Raw genomic sequence first — 20,557 nt, 5'->3', positions numbered from 1 at the left:
TAAAGGACCCCGTTTAGATTTACAATAGCAGAAGATTTGTCAATGACTGGAGTGCGGACTATAAAGACGACAGTAAAAAAACCTATACATACCTATACACTGGCACATACTGTTTCGACTGACTGGAACTGCACATGCGCACTTGTTCTAATCTAGCCAGAGATTTTTGACAACTACGCGTTCTTTTTATATACGTCGTTTTCCACAGTTGTGGTAAAAGTTATATTTAGGTTAATTTTGTATTTACATTTTATATTAGTATTTCATAGACAAAATTAGAGGCAGATAATGCGATAATAAGTGTATAAGGTATGAATTATTAGTAAAATATTATCATTTTATAACATTAATTTTGTAGATTGTTATGGAACAAAGGATATATTTTTATGTTAAATATTATGGAAACAGAACTTATTTGAAAATTATAGTAAAGGTAAGAATGAAATATGGTCATGTTTGTATACGTTTTCTGTCTATTTGTTATTATACTTATATCTTTCTGATTTTACATATATTTTAAAAGAAGAAAAAATCTAAATATTTAAACGAGGTGTCATGAATTTTCAGCATAGTGTAAATATAAGGTGTACTCAGTAGAAAGTGGTTAGAATAAATTGATAACATAGGATATGAAGCTTTGTGATTTATTATTTCTTTCGGTTTATATAACTCCTCGGAGCAGATAAATAATGTCGAAATATTACATCATTTAACAAATTTTATTGCAATAAATGGAATAAAATAAACAAAGAGAATTAATCTAAACAATACACCATTTAGAAACATACACACAAATCATATAAACAATAAGCACTATATTATAATTGTATAATTTATAAGCACCACATCTATGTTATTAACACTTTCAATTTGGGATTCTTGATTGACTGATTTCGGATCTGTAGATTGTATATTCTGTTATCGATGTCATTTTCCTTATTTGCTCCTTCTACTTCTCACTGTGTGTTTTTTTGGTATGGTTTTTCTAATTTCTGGTCTTGCAATTTAATCAGTGTCTTCTCTCCCCGCACACTAGCTACTTTACCTGTAAAAGAATTAGTGCCCATTGTCTTCTCATACATATATATCAAATGTACATGTTTACTGCTATAGACATACCTATGCACACAAATCTTACACACTCTACAATACAAAGTCTTACAACTATTCTCGCAGATTTGATTGATATTTACTTAGTATATTTTGTTGTAATATTTGACTTAAAATTTGCCTGAATTTTGTTGAACTGTATATGTTTTATACTTATTTTTTGTACGTTCTGTTCACTTATAGACCCTAATAATTATATGATCCTAATTGATACTAGCGTTTGGTGTTCAATGTTCAAAATCCTTTTACAAATTATCAAATCCACCAGATCATTTAACGAATCTAATAGTTTTTCAATTGACACCCTAGCATTCCTTCTTAGTGTATTTGTGTTTAATTGAATTTTTGTATTGATTCGAAATATCAGTAAAATCAGAAAGATATAAATATAATAACAAAAAGACAGAATACGTATACAATCATGACCAAATTTCATTCTTACCTTTACTATAATCTTCAAATAAGTTCTGTTTCCATAGTATTTAACATAAAAATATATCCTTTGTTCCGTAACAATCTACAAAATTAGTGTTATAAAATGATATTTTACTAATAATTCATACCTTATACACTTATTTTCGCATTATCTGCTGCTATTTTCTACTATGCTATTACCTCAATAAAATATAAATACAGAAATAACCTACAAATGACTTATAACCACAACTGTATTACAACAACAAGACATATATAGAAAAGGACGGGTAGTCAAAAATCTCTGGCTAGATTAGAATAAGTGCGCATGTGCAGTTCTAGCCAATCGAAACCTGTATAGGCATGGATATATAGGTTTTTTACTGTCGTCTGAACTACAACTCGTTGAATATAGTTAGAATATAGTGATCTCATCAGCGAACATCAGATCTGTCAAGTAATTCATATCCACTACAATATTGAAAAGCAGTCGAAAAACGACATCGATTGTATCACATATCAAATGAATTTGACGAATAATTTCTCATTCGCACACAGCTAATGGAACGATCGTCCTCTAGTTCACCTTTGATGATCTTCTGAATTGTACTGTTTTCCCCCATATTTCCATATTCTTCAGGCTATAAAGTGGGTTTCCTTTTTATGGAATTTTCTAAGCTTTCATATTGTGTTAAACTCCTGTAGCGCACAGTTAAGAAACCAAGCTACTTCAGTTTTTGGTGGCGTTACACCATTGCGTTTAAATACTAGTAGGCTAAGAGATGTTTCTGTAACTAAGAATATCCAAATTCGAACAGGTTACGGCTATGGATACTTTCTGCAACTTCAGTCAGCTTTTGGTATGATGAAATTGCCAGCTGGGTAGTAGTCACAGCTTACAAAATGGAGACATTTTTGAGGAATATTGGAATTGTTGGAATATTAGTATTGAAAATGCTGTTCTCAATATAAATTGATATAAAAAATAATGCTTATTTCAGTATATATGTAAATATAATGGATGTTTTTTAAATATAATGGTGTTTAAAAATTGCTCAGCTGACGCAAAATTCACTTAGTGAAAATTGACTTTGTCGCTTGTAATTCTGCAGCATTAAAAAGACAATTCGAGTATGAGAAAAGTTCCAGACCTAAAATAACACCGTACTTGTTTTCGCTTTAATGACGAAAAAGTTTCTAATATCATTTTTCATGGGAGATAACTACGTAATTAATATTTTCACCCAGTTTCGCAGGATAAATTAGAAAATAAACTGTACAGGTCACCATAGAGGGTTATTATTAAATTCATTGTGGCTTTCTTGTGTCGGTGACCTTAATTAATGTCCAGACCTTTTTAAAATTAACACACCTCTACCTTTTGTTTAAATTAAATGAGATAGTATTGTCGTTTAGGTGTACGCATTATCAAAACTGCAGTATACCAGCTAGTACGAGCACCTTTGGCGACCCTTGTCCTGGGACACATAAATATTTAGAAGCTCATTATCAGTGTTTGCCTGGTAAGTTAATTAAACACAATCTAATTAAAATGCTTCCTCGATTTCTCGCAATACTTTTCAGATGTTCTAACAGCCTACGTACGTTTTATCGCCTATATTGGCAGAATTATTGTTTTCTACATATGTCATACCTTGAATCTTATCATTTATTTTATGTTTTTCTTTTCTTAATGCTCTCTCTTTAGTTATTTTGAAAATGTAACTATGGATATGTTTATTTTTTAAATACTGGGACGCGTTTTAGTTTTCGTCAAAGTTAGTGAAGGTTTAACTTAATTATAAAGAAAATTTGCATTTCCATCATTGGAATATTCAAATAGTGTAGCTTTTAGCGAAAAATTATTGTATCCTAAACAGTAACAGTCAGTGGCAAAGACCATTTTTACATAAAGTATTATTTAAACAAGCAAAATTACAGATATTGGGATGCCATTTACGCAAAATAAATATTTTTACTCAGTCCAAAGGTAATTATTTGGTGCATTTTTCCTATCGGTTTGAGAAGAGTGTAAAGATGGATGGAAATATTTGGAGGGTATTTTATATAAACAATAAAACCCACCGAAATATTTCGAAATTTAAACTATCCCACTGGATCAACTATACTTCACTTAAAATTTTATCAATCTTACAGTAGTGTAACTGTTTTTCGCTTATGGGTTCTTGTGCGTCATAAATTACATTTTATAAGAAGGTTATTATTTATATTTTGAGTCTAATAATGAAAAGACAATAATTTAGTAACAAAAATGACCTTATAGTAGTTAGTTTTTATTTTTTGGGGTCATCGTCCAAAAATATTCACCAGTTAAATCCGGTTTTTCATTAAAACTCACCGTTCGGAAGAAAATTATAATTAAAATGGTCAAACTTCCAATCGGAAACGTTATATGAAGCCTAACAACACAAAATATAAATAGCAACCCTCGTAAGTAATAATAAATAATAATAGTTGCTGATTCATCATAAGAACATTTAGTTTGTTTTTGTTTGTTTTGATTAGTTTAGCAATTTCTGATTTTTATATAATTTTGACATTATATTTAATTTGTCCTGTAATAATATTCACAGTTGCTAGTAAAATTTGATAACTGAATACATATGTATGGTTTTCTCCTATTTGGCAGAGTGTCGTCTCTTGAGACAAGAGCATTTTCTCTCGGTTTATTAATCCCAAACAAAAGATTTGCAATCTTGTGCATCGTTCCCTTTCTCCGGGGATCTGTTTTTCTGGCCTGACTTATTGTCCTGTCATCTTGATCGCGCACATTTTATTTTGCCTTCCGTTATTTTAGCGCAAGGACAAAATTAATGGTTTAGTTGTTGTTGGTTTGAGGAAAGCCCAACATAATTTATTTTCATCTAAAAGGTTGAGAATCGAACGAAAAATGCCAAGTAGTTTTGTTTACATGTTTTGATTCTCCGTCATGAAATTTCTAGAGTAAATCATTAATTATCATTCTTTACTATGTTGTAGACACTTCTGGGTAGATAGATTCATCCTCATAACGAATAAGTTATTTATTATAAATAATGTTTGTGGTCTCAATAAGTAGATAGCCAACAATTATTAGATGTGATTTATTAGCAACAATTAATGAGCATTTTTCGTGAGCCTAACAAAAACCCTCTTGAACATACTAAATAGAAAAGATTATTGTATCTGAATTTTCGTCAGAACTGTTGTGATATAAATGTTCTTCTTATTTTTCCAAATTAAACATTTGTACCTCCTTAATTCTTAACTTCCACTGTTATTCACTCTTTCAATTCTTTTTGTATGGGGATGTCAGCAATGTCCATTCAACAACCTTTCTGTCTTGATGAATTTTCTTATTTACTATTTCCGGTATTGTAGATATTTGTTGGGCGGTGAAAAAAATGGTTTCCCTGAAAAAAACATGTATAACTTAGTGGGCCATCTATCTGGCCGCAAGAGAGTTTTTAACATTATTTTTATCTAACCTAAAAAATAGTGAACCAACAGTTCTTTTTGAGACACACACACATTTTCTGATTAAATGGCAATCGATACCGATATCTTATAGTTGTTTAGTTGAATTGAGCTACAAGTTTTTCATGTTGAAACTTCACCAGGACGTTCGTTATAAACAGTGTGGAAATCGCCAAGTTTCCAACATCGCTTTTATTTCTTTCGTGTTCTTAAATGAAAAATGTTTATACTTGGCTTAACAGTAATATGAATACAGATGGGTTCTGTGCTCTATGTACGACCGCTGAAACCCGTTAGGCAACCGTGTATTCACCAGCATGGAACCGGGTGGTCCGATGGCATAAAAGACCAGGATAACTACTTTACTTAAATAATATGTTACGACATCTATTCTAAGTCGCTTAAAATAAAGTCCCACTCTTTGTAATGTTTTTATCGCATCATTACTATTTATCTCAATTAGTTTTTACCAGGATAATTTAAATTTAATTACAAGCAACTAAAAGCACGTTCTGCAAGATTTTAATGATTCAATATCTAAGCTATCTCGTGAGTGAAGAAATACTCTGGGCAATTCTTTGGAGAAATAGGAAACGTACGTTTTTCTATTTGTGCCACATTATTCACTTCTCCCCTCCCCCCCTACTTTTTGGTCGAGACCCCCCTTGCCTCACGCTACCGTTTCCCCTCACCGTTGATCGCTACAGGCCTGACATGGAACAGTTAGTTATGTAACAGCAAGGGCCTATAAAACTTTTCATATTAACGCCGAATAGCGTCATTTCTGTTGGCCCCTAGTATGAAATCACTGCCGAATATAAAAACTGCCCCCCACCCCCGCATTGTGAAACTTTTTTTAATAGCCTGTTTTTTTTTTCGTTATTTATTCGCGTACTTTTATGTATGTTTTCCTCCTATCGAGTTTATTTTTATACGGTAGCACAAATAAAAGGGCAATAATAATAATAAAGCTTCCGAGTTACATGTCGAACATAACAAGAAAACAGCTATATATTGTCCCTCCTTTACGTTGGTTTAAAAATCGAAATTCGAATAACACTTCCTCCTTTTTTTTTGTTATCTTTACCTTAACTATAACAACGTTTTTATCGATTTTCTATATTAAAATAAGATCTTATATAGACTACGACATCTTTAATTTGATGATATTTTAGTCAAGTAAATACAACTTTAATTCTTTTTATGTCTATGGTTTAGTATATGTATATTTCTGAGAAATAACATTAAAAGTTTGAGAAGGTTATCAAAGATGTCGATAATGCAGTTTTTATGGACTGTTTAATCTTTATTTACTCGTTAAAACTTTTGAGTGTTTATATTTACTTGTGTGTTTGTTAATAAATAATATAATTTAGCGCTTAAATAATTAGTGTATTTAGTTTGCTATAAAACTATTTATATAACAAATACTAGTGATGATTGTATTTGTTTTTACATTTACACATTTGCATTGCATATTATAGCTCTTTAACATAACAGTCATATCTAATTCTATTTGTTTTTTTAAATTTATTTCTATCAAATTTAAGCACGCTCTCGCAATTTCAAAATAAAATAATTGAGATTTCATTCACATTACTGAAATGATAAAAAAAATCCCGGTATTATTACCAGTCGGTGCGATGTGTGTTGTTTAAATGCGTTTTATGACATGTCGTTTTTTTCTTATGTTTCCTTTTTTTAAGGTTTTGATGATGCCTTTTTTGTATCGTGTAATAAACCCTCAGTAACAATAAAAGTGAAATGACTAGAAAGCTTTCATTGTCCTTTAAAAATCGAATTTCAAATAAAACATGTCCCCTGGCGAAAACAGTTACTAACTACGCTATTTTGCTTCGTTGTGTAACTTATAGTCATATTTTATATTTTGACAGGAATGATATTACCTTGGTGTAATGAAAAATCAATATAGCTTGTATTTGCTTTATGCAAAAGGAACAATTACTCTATTCGAGTCTAAAACAGGTTAATTCATCAGTGCCAACTTTTGCGCTTTTTATAATATACACTACGATGAATAAGTTGAGACCAATTCGTTTGTTTACACTTAGAATACTAAATAAAATATTTAATAGGTGATTGATTATAAGCAATTAACGAATATTTAAATGTTTAAATTAAAATTAGGTCTATATATGAGGTATTCATAGAACATTTAATTAATTTATATAGTAATTGATTATATTAATCAAACTTGGTGAAATATAGACGTAGCAAAGTTTAATTTTAAAAAATATTAGCTGAAGCTGGTAATCTAACGTCAGCATAATCTAGTGGTGGACAGTGATTAACAAAGTCATTTTTCTTTTAAAATCCTCGTCTTTTCCATTCCCATAAAATCAACAATGTTTAATATTCATAGTAGACTTAACATAATATAGGAACTACTTTTTTATCATAGTTTTCTGAGATCATAAATTCGTTATAGTGTGCTCACTGGTGGGGTATAGTGAAACAAGCTGAAGATCAAATTAAAAAAAGAAAAACTTTAACATCAATTATGGTCCATAAAATATTTTTGGTAATCAAACATAAACTTGTATATATTACTAAAGTTTTTTTTGTTCTGGGAAAGAGTAGTAATCAGCCTGATGCTTCTTTTTTCATATTATCGTCCCGCGGATATTTTTTTCATTCGATTGGATTGTTTCCCGTTATATTAAGCCTTCTTTTTCTTGAGCTTGAATTCATTTCAATCATTGAGTCCTTGAGCTGAGAATTTCGGTTCTGAGGGCAGCATGGACAACGTGAAAGCTTCAGATAGTCCCATTTGAGGATTTTTTCATTCTCTTCTTTGAAAATTTTAGAAGTTCTATATATATATATATATATATATATATATATATATATATATATATATATATATATATATATATAATTTATTTTTTAATATTATTTTTTCCAATATAATTTAAGTATTGTTATAAATTGCAATTAACTTTATTTACTATTTGAACATCAACGATTTGAAGATGGGAACATAATTACTTAACATACACTATTAGTTTTTAACAAGAACAATACTTCGATAGCCATTTTTTTACAAAAAGCTCAACGTTCGGCCAGCAATTTGATTGATTCGATGATTGCTGTTTAAGTTGGTACTAAATTGGTAAGTAATACATCATATTGACAAGGCACCATAGTGAAATTTAAAAAATACGAAAGTTATTTTGATGTTATGCTATATCCCTAAATGACCTTAAGGTGATACTGAATATCTAATGACACAGGAAAAAATCGACATCGAAACCGTGAATTTTAGAATGATTATAAAGGTAATAACTGCCACATCCAGTCAATTGCAGTAGATTTTATTTTAGTTTCAATTAAACATTCTTGAGTAACATGTCTTGAGGTCTAACTTATATATTTTATGTATGTACATGTATATTTATCACTTTACGTTTTGCATAGCTACTACTACGACAACGACAAGCCGTCCTAGTCCGCCATGGCTCATAACATCACAACCGCCCATGTGGAGTACGACGAAGCCTCAGACCACTCGTCCATCCACCAAAGTTACCATAAATCCACCATCACCAATCCCTGGACCTGTTCCTTCTTCCACGGTCGTAAACTTGCCGACATCTACTGCCAAAGAACATCAAAGAGCATCTTCTTCGGCGCCAAATGAAATCAATGAACCAGATGTATCCTGGATGCCAAAATTCGAAGCACATCCAGATGAGGAACTTGAACATGGTCCTGAACCGACCATTAGATCCAACACCAACAAAAGACTGTCTACAAGTAAGTTTGATTAATACCTATATTTCAGGTTGATGAAAATGAATGATACCTTTTTTTAGCTGAATCGCCATCTACTGACCTATATCCACCATATTCGACATACCCTAAACAGAATTCTTATTACCCAGGGCAAGAAACATCTAATTATCTTCCTTATCACTGCAACGCTACTAATATGAGAAGTATGTTATGGAAGGCCACCAAAGTGAATGAAACTGCGATCCAGTCATGCCCACCGGGCTCCTCAGGATTCGCTAGGTGGCGTTGCGTGGAAGTACCGATGTCTCCGTATCCGGAATGGTCCCCATCTAATCCAGATTTAAGTGAATGCCGTTCTGCTTGGTTAACGCGCTTGGAACAAAGAATATCAGATGATAAAGGTCTACTAATGTATATAATGAGCGATTTGGCGGCAGTAACAGGAAGTCGAATGTTATACGGTGGCGATATGGGATTGACTACTAGAATTATTCAGAAAATTACTGAAAAAATGGCTCAAGACATACGCACCGTTGCTGATACACGACAAAGAGAAGAAATTGTGTTGGAGATGCTTAACCACGTTGCACAAACTAGTAGCAATCTTTTGGACGTTAGACACCATTCTTCGTGGAAAGAGTTAAGTTATAAGGACCAAATGAGTGTTGCCACATCGCTGTTAATCGGTTTAGAAGAGAACGCATTTATTTTAGCTGATACTGTTACAGGACAGAAAACTGTGAAGAAAGAATTCAGGAATATACGTAAGTTTTTAAGGAAATCCGTCTATTTTTTTTTAACGGCGCATTTTTTTAGTGCTTTCTGTGAGAGTTTTAGAAACTAAATCGTTAACTGACGAGGTTTTTCCTTCGGATGATAAAGTTGATGCGAATAAAAGTGAATGGAAAGGTACCAACGATTCTATTGAATTGCCTAAGGGAGCGTTATTAGAAAATAGTGACGGAAAGTTAGTTCGACTGGTATTCGTTGCATTCGATAGACTGGAGGAGATACTCCAATGGCAACCAGACTCCAGTGATAATTCTGGAAATAATATAACCAAAGTATTGAACAGTAAAGTTATTTCTGCTAGCTTAGGAAAAGGACGACATATTCAGCTGAGAGAGCCAGTTAAATTGACTTTGAAACATATTAAAACAGAAAACGTCAGTAATCCTAAATGTGTGTTTTGGGATTACACGACAAATGCATGGTCTGAAGAAGGTTGTCATGTAGAAAGTTCTGAATCAAACTATACTCATACAGTGTGCTCGTGTGACCATCTAACCAACTTTGCAATATTGATGGACGTTCATGATATATATTTACCCATTGCTCATGAATTTACTCTACAAGTTATCACTTATGTTGGATGCATTATATCAATAATATGTCTAGTTCTAGTTCTACTGACATTTCAGTTATTTCGGGGGCTCAAGGTAAGTTAATTCATTCAACGAGTATATTATAATTATATCCCACTGTATGACAAATTATTTTTTCTGTACATTAAGTACATATTATGATACGTCAAATTTAACCTGGCAAATTAATAGTAAATTTAGTTATTTCGTGCCTGTAGCAATTATATTACCCGGAGAAAAAAATAACAGGAAAGAAGGATATTGATGTTAAGTCATAAATATTCCAAACTCAGACTGGGTATTGCAGAATTTATTTATTAATAACAATTACGGATAATATATAACGTTGCAAGGATATAGTTTGTTTCGAGAATCATTATTTATTAATTTTATTCGGTGACTCGGTTTGTCCCTAAGAAAATCAGTTATTTTTAGTATATAATATTCAGTACAAAATGACCTTATCCTTTTCAGGTCCCCATTTTTATTTATAAACTATCAAGTGCTTGTATAAATTTGGATTATTTTTTCACCACAAAAAAGCAAAATGCAAAGAAAAATTAGTACAATATATAATATATGAAAATATTTTTCATTATTTTCTACAACTTTTCCCATCTTTCTAGCAACACCCCTGACCAAAGAATGATGTTTTGGCAGCGACCCAATCATCAATTTTCGCACTTATTCAGCTATGTCTGGTGATTATGTCACAGAATCCGTAGCAGTGCATCCTTCCCAACTCTTTCAACGTGTAACCAAGCTTTGTTATACAAAAGCATGACCAGCAATAGCAGGCCTTGTTTGCTAAAATACGCCTTTCAAATGATGCTGGTAGACATCTGCAGTAACAGTTTATTGAATTTTAGCAGCTGGTATTACACTGCATCTTGCTGATCCCACCATACGCACAGCAGGACTTCATGATCATGAATATTCCGTTTTGGTGTCGATGTGGGTGTTCGCCAGTCACAATACGTCACAGAATACTCTTCTTTTTTTGCCTGACAAGCAACCAAACCGTGATTTTGAAATAGCAGTTTCATTCAATCGTCGTATATCCTGTAAATGTCTTGAAACAGTTGATCTATCAACTACTAAGGTGCCTGGAAGTTCTTAGAATATTTCAGGCGAGTTTTGCTCCAATAAATCTTAAAATTCATTCTTCTCCAACTATTTTAATCCTCCAGACCTTTATTTGTTATTGATATCAAAAACGCCACTTTTAAATGTTTAAAACCGAAACCAATAAATGGGATATAATAAAGTACCTTCATCCAATTTCCAAGAGTGTTTAATGGGCTTTGACAGAATTTTTGGTGAATTATGTAGAGAAATGTTGAAAGTTAAAACCAATTGGTGTCACTGATCAAAATACATACAAGCATCTAGTATATTTAATGTGAATTTCGTTACTAATTTTTTTTAATGAATGAATATTTTATTCGTTGCGTTTTAGGTACTGATTTTTACTATACTTCAATGGTTAGATATTTAAATGGTTTTTAAAGGCCTTTAAAAAAGTTGACGCCAATGAAATATTAAATATTTATCGATTCCTGAATGAGTTATTATTCCATATTGCTTATTTTAGCTTTTAATAATGCGTGAAAGAAATTTTTATTTGAATAGCTATTCATTTTTAAAAGGAAGCAAATAAAAACACCGATATTATTTTTGATGGAAGTTCGGATTTTCCCTTCCTCTCTCTTATAAAACTTTTCAATTATATCAACAATATAAATACTTAATGCTGTTTTTTTGATTGTTTGTTTAATAAGTACACTTTTTGTGGGATTTTCTTTTTTTTACTTTTGTTTGAAATCTCTTGAATCGACTGATGTTGTTTATAAACACACTTATTAAAATATTTAATAAATTTGACATATTTTTTGATGAAAAAAATTATTTTAGAGCGACAGAACAACGATACACAGTAACCTATGTGCATGCCTCCTCATAGCAGAATTAATATTCCTGAGTGTTGTAAACTTAACGGACTATAAGATTGTATGTGGTATTATCGCTGGGCTATTAGAGTATTTCTTCTTATGCGCATTCGCATGGATGGCCTTTGAAGGTAAAAAAGGAGAAGAAAAACTACAGTCAACTTTACTATAGTTATAAACACCATATTTTACATTTCAGGTTATCAAATATACCTGTTGCTAGTTGAGGTGTTTGAAGCTGAAAAATCTAGAATTAAATGGTACTATATAGTTGCTTATGGACTACCATTTTTGAAAGTGCTTATATCAGCAATAGTTTATCCCCAAGGATACGGTACACCACGACATTGCTGGATTCGCAGCGATAATTACTTCATCTTCAGTTTCGCAGCCCCAGTATTTATAGTGCTGATGGTAAGTAATATTTTATTATTAACAGCTATTACATTTAAAGAAACGTTTAAAATTTTGATCTGTTTTATTTCGTTTTATTATTATTTTACGTGTTATAATGCCTTTGATATGGCGTATTTACGATTTCTCAATTTTGTTTTCAGCTGAATCTCATATTTTTGACAATAGCAATAGTAAAGATGTGCAAGCATGCTAGTGCTTCTGTATCCATGAAAAATAAAGAACATTCCCGCCTTGCTAGCACGAGGTAATTATTTTATAACTATTTTTCGTATAAAAGGGACGTACGCTTTTGCCGAAATTGTCTGTTTTTTAAGCCTGTACATACGGATTTCAGTGTTTATTTGTTGTGTTTTTTACGTTTACATATGTGTATTTGCCCCTTTTTTTAATTTACATTTTTATTTCAACAGAACACACATACACTATTGTTCAAAAGCTTGGGTGCCTCCCATTTAAAATGTTGTAGCTTTTATGAAATTTGTTTTATACCCCGCAAAAAGAAAAATTATGATTACTCTGATTTTTATTTTTTCGTAGTGCTTTAAAGTATTCGCTTTGTTTATATTACTACTTAGCTCACAACTGCAATTTTTCTAGACCATATACATAGATTCTGTTTAGATTTGTGTAGTTTCATTGATTATTTTGAAAGTAAAACTATTCTCGCTCTTGAAAGCAAATATATTGTAAAATTAACTACTTATGGGATCAGAATAATTGTTAGGTTATGTTATGTATGAGTACGCTGATATAAACTAAATAGGTAAGTTTAAATTAGCTGAAAAAATGAATAGAAAAGCAAAGCAATCTTTATCGACCTAAAATGTTATCAAGATACATTAATAATTAAATATATTAGTAATTGCACAACATATTTTATGGTATATCCAGACATTTGAATGGTATAAATTACAGACGTACAAAACGTAAAATGTCAGACACGTTTTGTACCAGGAAATAACTACCATGGAAATAAATAAAAATCGATATGACATATTAGTTTAATTTGAACTAGTATACGCATATCGCGGGTCAAATCCTGCATATGCAGTTCTTTTTTTTTTGTACAATTTAGTCGTGTTAGTTTAGCCATGTTTAATCAGTTTTTAATGTTTCGAAGCGAAAGAGCAAAAGTAAAACATATCCGTGTATTTCGTGACGTGGAAAAATTATTTACGCTTTGGTACGTCTGAAATTTTAATTAAGCTGTTTTGAATGTTGCATAAATGTTGATAGCATGGTGCCATTAGTTGTTTTTTTTTTCTATATGTACCGACACAATGAAATTTCATGTAACAATTTAATACAATACTCTTGGTCAAGATTGCTTAAAATGAAAGCAAAGACGCTATTGAATTCGCTATGATCGTGGGGAACTCGAGAAAAAACTAATTTGCTTGCTAATTAACTCTAGATTTAGCTGCGTCACTGCTTTCACTTTTGGCTTAGGATACATTTTTTTAATAACCTAGACCGAAGCAAGACGTGAACATAATAAACACGTCACTTCATCATTGATGCAATGTATAATTGCCCCGCAATTTGTTTACGTTTTGCTTTGATCTCGTATTGTCCATTTGCTAAAAATCTCTTTACACATTAATAGTTCAATAAACTTACTCAAAGCTTATAACTATTAATGATGATTCATATAATTAAATACATATTAAGCTTTTAAGGTATTTTTTACCGTCGACTTTGGATTTAAAGTGCTAATTAAAATATAAAATCGTGATAAATCTTTTGGGGTCAGTGCGATCCTAAATCTAATATAAATAGTATAAATGTTGCTTCCGTTGTCAGAAACTACAGCAATGCGGGTTTTAAGGTATTAAATCCATGGGACCATACTGATCTATGTCCACTAACTGGTGAGATTAAAACTTTCCATGTATTCCTTTCAAGTAAATGGAACCTTAGTTTATATAAATCTTTCTGAACTAATCTACGATAATACCGTATTTTAGTTGAATCGTATAAAATGACGTCGATAATTTAATATAATTTTTCTTTATAATGTTTTCTTACTTTAATTAAATGTTGGGTCAATTTATCCAAAACGTTAGTTTTATTATAAATAAATACGTACTAAACAGTTTACATCAATTCTAATAATAGATTAAATTATTCTTAATTAATTAATATTGATCCCATGTGACTAGATGAAAGACAAAATTGCTGCAGTTTTTTTTTTGTAGTAGAAGACATTTATCTATGGAATTTTGCATCTAAACGGTATAAAAATACCAGCTAATCGTGGCAAAAACTTAATATTAATTACGTCAAATTATTTGGAGCTAGTGAACTTCAAATATATCCACTTCAGATAAATGACGTATTTAAAATTTTAATGTAATACTTTCGAGCTTGAAGGTGATTTTTCAGGGAATGACCCAATTTTCTGTGTCGTAGTGGTAGATAACAATTCCATGTGGCGTGGTAATATATCTTTCTAATATATTCTTTTTCTTGCATGGCGATCTTACGTTGGTAGTGGAAAGGAAGAAAATGCACTTCGAATGAAATTTGACTTGTAAGAACACAGTTTTTCTTTTAACATTAACTTGAGATCACTTTTTGTCGCCTTTTATAATATTCGAATAAATTATTGATTTAATTTTCAACTGACAAAAGGTAATCTCAAAACAAAATACTACTAGATTAGTTTTTTTCTAACATAAGAGAGCATGTTATTAAATTCGGCATGCAATGAATTCTGTTATAGTAGGGCTTAGAACAAATATTTTCTCAACCTTAATAAAACCAGGATCAGTAACGTTATGTAAACGTTTCAGGACATGGCTGAAAGGAGCTTGTTGCCTAGTTTTTCTTCTAGGATTGACTTGGATCTTTGGATTTTTATATATTAACAAGGAAACCGTCACGTTTGCTTATTTATTCACGATCTTCAATTCTCTGCAAGGATTCTTTATATTTCTGTTCCACTGTCTACAGAATGAAAAAGTAAGTATTGTGTAACAATAAGTATTAATAATAATTTTGGGACAATAAAATTATATCATGTTTGTTATGTTTTTTATAGGTTCGTAAGGAATACCGAAAGTTTATTAGAAGACATTCCTGGTTGCCGAAGTGTCTGCGCTGCTCCAAGACAAGCGGAGGTGCTGGAAGTAGCAGTGGCGGCAACAGTGCTAGTTGTACTACATCAGGAGGGCCAGCAAAGGAACGAAGGCCTAGTATATACGGTGGTTCTAACGGAAATCCTTCAGGCGGAACCAATTCGCATTCTACGGACAACTCTGTATTGACACCTCATGGAGCAAGTGTGGGTACCAATAGCATCAACAGTATTGTGATATCGAATAATCTAAATAACGCGAGACCTACTGCTCTTGTCCAGATTTTGTCTCGAACCGATCTCAACAATGCAAGTACCACCATGACCAACCACAATCGGCCGCATAACATGTCTCAGCAAGGTACAAACGATGTTTAACGCAGCTCATTGTTTTCGTCTTTTCTTCATTCTTTGGTTTTTTGCTTGTCTTTAACTATCTGCGTGCAACAGTTTTGTAAATTTACGTTCAGTGTTTCTGAGCTGTTCTTTCCTGTTTTTATTTCTTTTTTAATTTAGTCACATAAAACTCTAGTATAGCGCACGTATTGGTTGGTGAAATTTTAGTCCTAGACTTGTCAAACACATATATAATAAATTGTTACAGAAGTCTCATAAGGAAATGTTAAAAAATTGATTTTTTTAACAAAATCACTCTAGGACAATCTATATAAGTTTTGATTACTTGTATAATTTTATTATAAGTCATTATTTATTTACCGCTATATTAGAAACTCTAATGGCATTAATCCAAATTCTAATATATCAGGCATTTAAATTTATTAATAACTAATTTATAAACATATTAATGTTTATATGTTAAAAATAATAAAAATATTATAGATTTTTTTAACCAATTCATAATCATCTTACACTAAAATCTGAAAATGTATTTTTGTTATTAGAAAACGTTGTTATAACCATGTGAGTCAAAATATCTGTTGAGACTTAATTCCTATACACTTGTACGTCCAACTTATATTTATGTGCTTATTACTGTTTTTTTTTGTATCAAATATATAATAATATGTTTTTTATTTAAGGCGAAAGTGAAGCTGGACTAAAATTTCTTTAGCAGTAATCAACGGTGTCGTTTTAAAGTCGCGCTGCTTACTAACTGACTGTGGAGTGCTGTGGTGGTGCCCGCATTGTCGCCTTCTTTCTCTGGCATGTCTCTTAGGTGGTACTCGTGTTTTGGACTTTATACTAATGCTTTCGCTTGCCCTAACTGGTCCACGTCAAAGATTTACACGGGTTTAATGTCGTACCCAAATTAATTGGTGATGGTTGCTCTTTTTTTTACAGTTGCAGCGAGGCTGGAATTCCCAAAGTTGTACAAACGTCAATCGGGCCTGTCGTACCCCTGTACCCACATCTACATCGGCCAACATGGCTGCCACACTGTGTCGCCCCATTCGGGCAGCCGATACCGCTCCTCCTCCCGATCTTGAGCCCCCTAACACTTCCACTTTACCCTATATTCGTAATTTCTGTAAGAACTCTACCATTAATCCTAATATACCTAAATCGGTTTCTACTTGGGGTCCTCTGCACAAACCCTTACATTGGAAGGTTCGTAATATTTTAACAGCTTTGTAGTTCTTCAATTAAACGCATGTTAGTGCCAATAACTCGTAGTTCCCTAATATTATTAATAAATTTAGTTACGTTGTCGATTCTTGTCGGTTTTTCATTTATTAGTTTTTCCGAGTTTGACGTTTTATCAATTTTGTCTCTTGATTTCTGGTTTCAAATATCATATGGACCTGAAAATTATTTTTTATTTAATCATGTTTATTAATAAATATCTTCATTTGCAGAACATTTCTTTTAAGTCATACAGTCGTGATTCTGGTCATGGAGGATCGGAACAGGAAGAGTCTCCTAGATCGCACATGATCATTGCGGAGGCACATCGTCATTCTACGTTGACCAAAGACGGACGCCAAGTGCAGGCTAGTCAACAAGGCACTTTTATCACTATGGATCACGGACTACGTCAGGTTATTGCTCAAGGAAGAAAAAAAAACGGATCATTGAAACCACTCCACCATTGGAGTCATCACACATATACTGAAATATACGATGGTCAGAATCCTAGGGGATTGCTTGCAGCTGATGATGACCCCGTATATGAAGAAATTGATCGTAATGAAATTCAAGTTAGTGACATGAGCGATGAAGATGCTAGACGACAAAGCGACATGAGTAGACAAAGCTCTAGATCATATGGAGATCATCGACCTCTTATTCCATATAGCCCTGGCGCTGATCGCAGTTTTCAGGACGCCTTAAGCAGTAACGAACTAGAAAATGCATACCGTTTACGTTGCAACAATGTGGGGCTGCCATCTTATCGCAATCCTCAAGGAGATGCTACACATAGATCCTTGGCCGCTGTTCTTGACGGGGAGACCGTTGTTTGTCATCTAGAACCCCCAGAAGTGTTTACGCATCCACACTTGGACGTTAATTATGTGTCTCGAACTTTATCCCACCTTCCTCCTTATAGTGAAAGTTAGAAACTGCCATTTGCAAGTAATTATCTGTGATTACCGCATGATCAGACTGTTTTGGTCATATTTAATAATATGTTAGTAAGGCTCAGCTTGAATGAAAGAAAGTGATAATTTTATATTAATCGACTATTTTAGTAAAAATAAAAAACTATTACTATGTATGAGTTATTCCAGTCAGTCCATTAGTTAATTTTATAATTCTCTTTAGTGATTACTAATTAACCCAAAAATAATTGGATATGTTATTATTTGTGAATTCATTCAAATAATGATTACAGACGGCAGATACTGTAACGATTTATTAAAATTATGTTATTGTTGTATACATGATCCTATATTTTAAAAGTTTGAATGCAATTCAATGATCTTAAGGTTTAATATGAATGTTTGTGACCAATTCGCGCAGTATATAATAAATTAGCACTGCGCATATTTTTGGTTACAACTAATTAATTATATAAAATGACTATTAAAATATCTAAACATTCTTCATTAGTAACCCGTATTTTATTTTTATAAAATTTCCAATTATTTTATGGGTAATTAGTTAAGGTCCATTCATAGACTAATAGCTCACTGATTAACAGGTTTAGCTCTAGAAACAGACACAATCAATGTGAGGAATGTTGCTATTTGTATTTTGTTGTTTTTTTACTATAATAACTGTAAAAAGTGGGCTTGTAGAAGAAATAGTTATTCCCTTTGTGTTAAAAGGAATCGTTGCAATGTTCTGTTATGTGGGGTTGTTTCTCCCTTCCTAATCAATAACATTTGTCCATAAAATTATGGATCATATGTACTTTTATTATTACTATCCATGGACCTAAGCAATAATTTTATTAGTCCATCCATCTTTTAATACAATGGGCGGACAAATAAATATAATTGTATGCATTACGTCGACAATAATAGCAATATTGTAATCGTTACATTGCTTGAATTGTCGACTTAAATGCCTTATTTCTGTACTAAAAGTCTACGAATTCCCTTTAATCTAAGGATACAAAACCATATGTATTTGTAACGTAATATAAAATTTAAAATATTTAATTTACTTGTAACAATTATTACAGGATATGTTGTAATATAGATTCTCTAAACTAAAGCAATCCAAATTTTTACCTACTACATTACTCTTAGTGGAACAAAAAATATCCATTTTTCTTTTATTTATTTGTAAAAAAAATGTAAATAAAATTCTCTGTTTCTAATTTTCTAATAGTATGTTTTTAACTTGTAGTGCTGTTTAAGTTAAGACTTAGCTAGCACATGATTTGTAAATATCTAATAAAAATGGCAATTGCAAATGTATTTTTTTCTTTTATTCTCATAATGTCTACCATTGTATCCTGCATAATTGTCAGCGATATCAGTTACTTTAGTTAATAACAAATTAAGAACATACATACTATAGGTTATGCATAATGTATAACAAAAGCACATTATATTTAACTGAGGCATTTGATGTAATGAAATATAGATATTACAGTCTTAAAAAGTGGTAAATCGTCATTCATTTCTATTATTAAAGTCTTCTCTATTTTTGTTAATTATTATTTTTAGTGGTCATCCTCTATATCGATTGGTGATATCATTTTATATAATATCTCTTTAGTATTATATAACATATATGCTATAGACTGAATGAAAAGATAATAACTTTATTGTTTTTAAACATGAACAAATTAAATAAGTAACACCAATTATACTACATATAACTGTACATCACATATCAATCATTTTCACTATTACTTCTTACTGGAAATGGGACATAATGTACATGTAAAAATCTCATAATATTTTTACATAATTCAAATCCTAGAAAACATGCAGCATTCGCAGGGAATGCTCTTAATAGAACTGGGGTAACTCCTTTGTATAATGCTTTAGGCCCTTCGTTTTTCATTAACTGTTTAAATACATCTCTTATACCGTTCGGATAAGTACCTTCAGGTGCTAAAATTAAATGAACCTTAGTAAAGAAGCTAAATACTAATTTTACCAAAAAAAAAAAAAAGAAATATACCCGTTTGTAGGCGACTTTTAAGTACATCAGCTGGCATTCCTATTATCCAATTAGATGTTCCAGCACATCCACCTGCTAAGATAGTTCCTAAAATGCTGAGGCTCTCTTTTCTACCGTGTGTCAAATAATCACATATAAGTTCATAAGTCAGGAAATAAAGACCGCTTGCTGGAATATCTATGGAATTCAATTTAAATTAATGGTTTGTTAATCTGAAAAATAATTAAAAACGTAGCAGGTATTGTACAACATCGTATCGTAACATGTTCTAATAATAGACTATATCTTCTATAACAAGTCATTTTAGGGAATGGTAGTACTTTAAATGATAAGAAAAAAAATAGTTTTATATTTCTGCTTTTACGGAAATATGTGGGAGTTAATATCCTGTAAAATATCTCTTCACTCTAATTTACTTTTAGTATTTGTTTAAAAGAACATCGAACACC

The 20,557-nt window shown here is 31.6% G+C and overlaps 1 protein-coding gene and 1 pseudogene across 19 annotated transcripts in view; one reads left to right on the top strand and one right to left on the bottom strand.

Moving 5' to 3' along the window:
• Nucleotides 1-19,393, top strand: part of Cirl (Calcium-independent receptor for alpha-latrotoxin) — a 608,365-nt gene extending 588,972 nt beyond the window's left edge. For 4 of the 19 annotated variants that reach the window (XM_076405290.1, XM_076405286.1, XM_076405291.1 and 1 more), the window contains 12 exons: nt 2,941-3,047; nt 8,440-8,778; nt 8,838-9,521; nt 9,574-10,196; nt 12,036-12,201; nt 12,270-12,484; nt 12,628-12,731; nt 14,982-15,020; nt 15,283-15,451; nt 15,531-15,773; nt 16,869-17,135; nt 17,384-19,393. In XM_076405290.1, coding sequence (XP_076261405.1) covers nt 2,941-3,047; nt 8,440-8,778; nt 8,838-9,521; nt 9,574-10,196; nt 12,036-12,201; nt 12,270-12,484; nt 12,628-12,731; nt 14,982-15,020; nt 15,283-15,451; nt 15,531-15,773; nt 16,869-17,135; nt 17,384-18,085 — 3,658 coding nt within the window. In that variant the 3' untranslated portion in view covers nt 18,086-19,393. Of the gene's footprint in view, nt 1-2,940; nt 3,048-8,439; nt 8,779-8,837; nt 9,522-9,573; nt 10,197-12,035; nt 12,202-12,269; nt 12,485-12,627; nt 12,732-14,981; nt 15,021-15,282; nt 15,452-15,530; nt 15,928-16,868; nt 17,136-17,383 lie in introns of all 19 variants that reach the window. The other 15 variants (XM_076405295.1, XM_076405294.1, XM_076405292.1 and 12 more) reach the window with 11 other exon arrangements.
• A 421-nt stretch (nt 19,394-19,814) lies between these two features.
• On the bottom strand, nt 19,815-20,410 carry LOC143197400 (congested-like trachea protein pseudogene; annotated as a pseudogene).
• Between the last annotated feature and the right edge of the window lie 147 nt (nt 20,411-20,557).

The sequence above is a fragment of the Rhynchophorus ferrugineus genome, unplaced genomic scaffold (assembly GCF_030347505.1).
Source record: "Rhynchophorus ferrugineus isolate W39M unplaced genomic scaffold, kcgeb_rfMv2 rfM5, whole genome shotgun sequence".
NCBI classification, from domain to species: domain Eukaryota; kingdom Metazoa; phylum Arthropoda; class Insecta; order Coleoptera; family Curculionidae; genus Rhynchophorus; species Rhynchophorus ferrugineus.
This window is presented reverse-complemented; position numbering and strand designations above follow the sequence as displayed.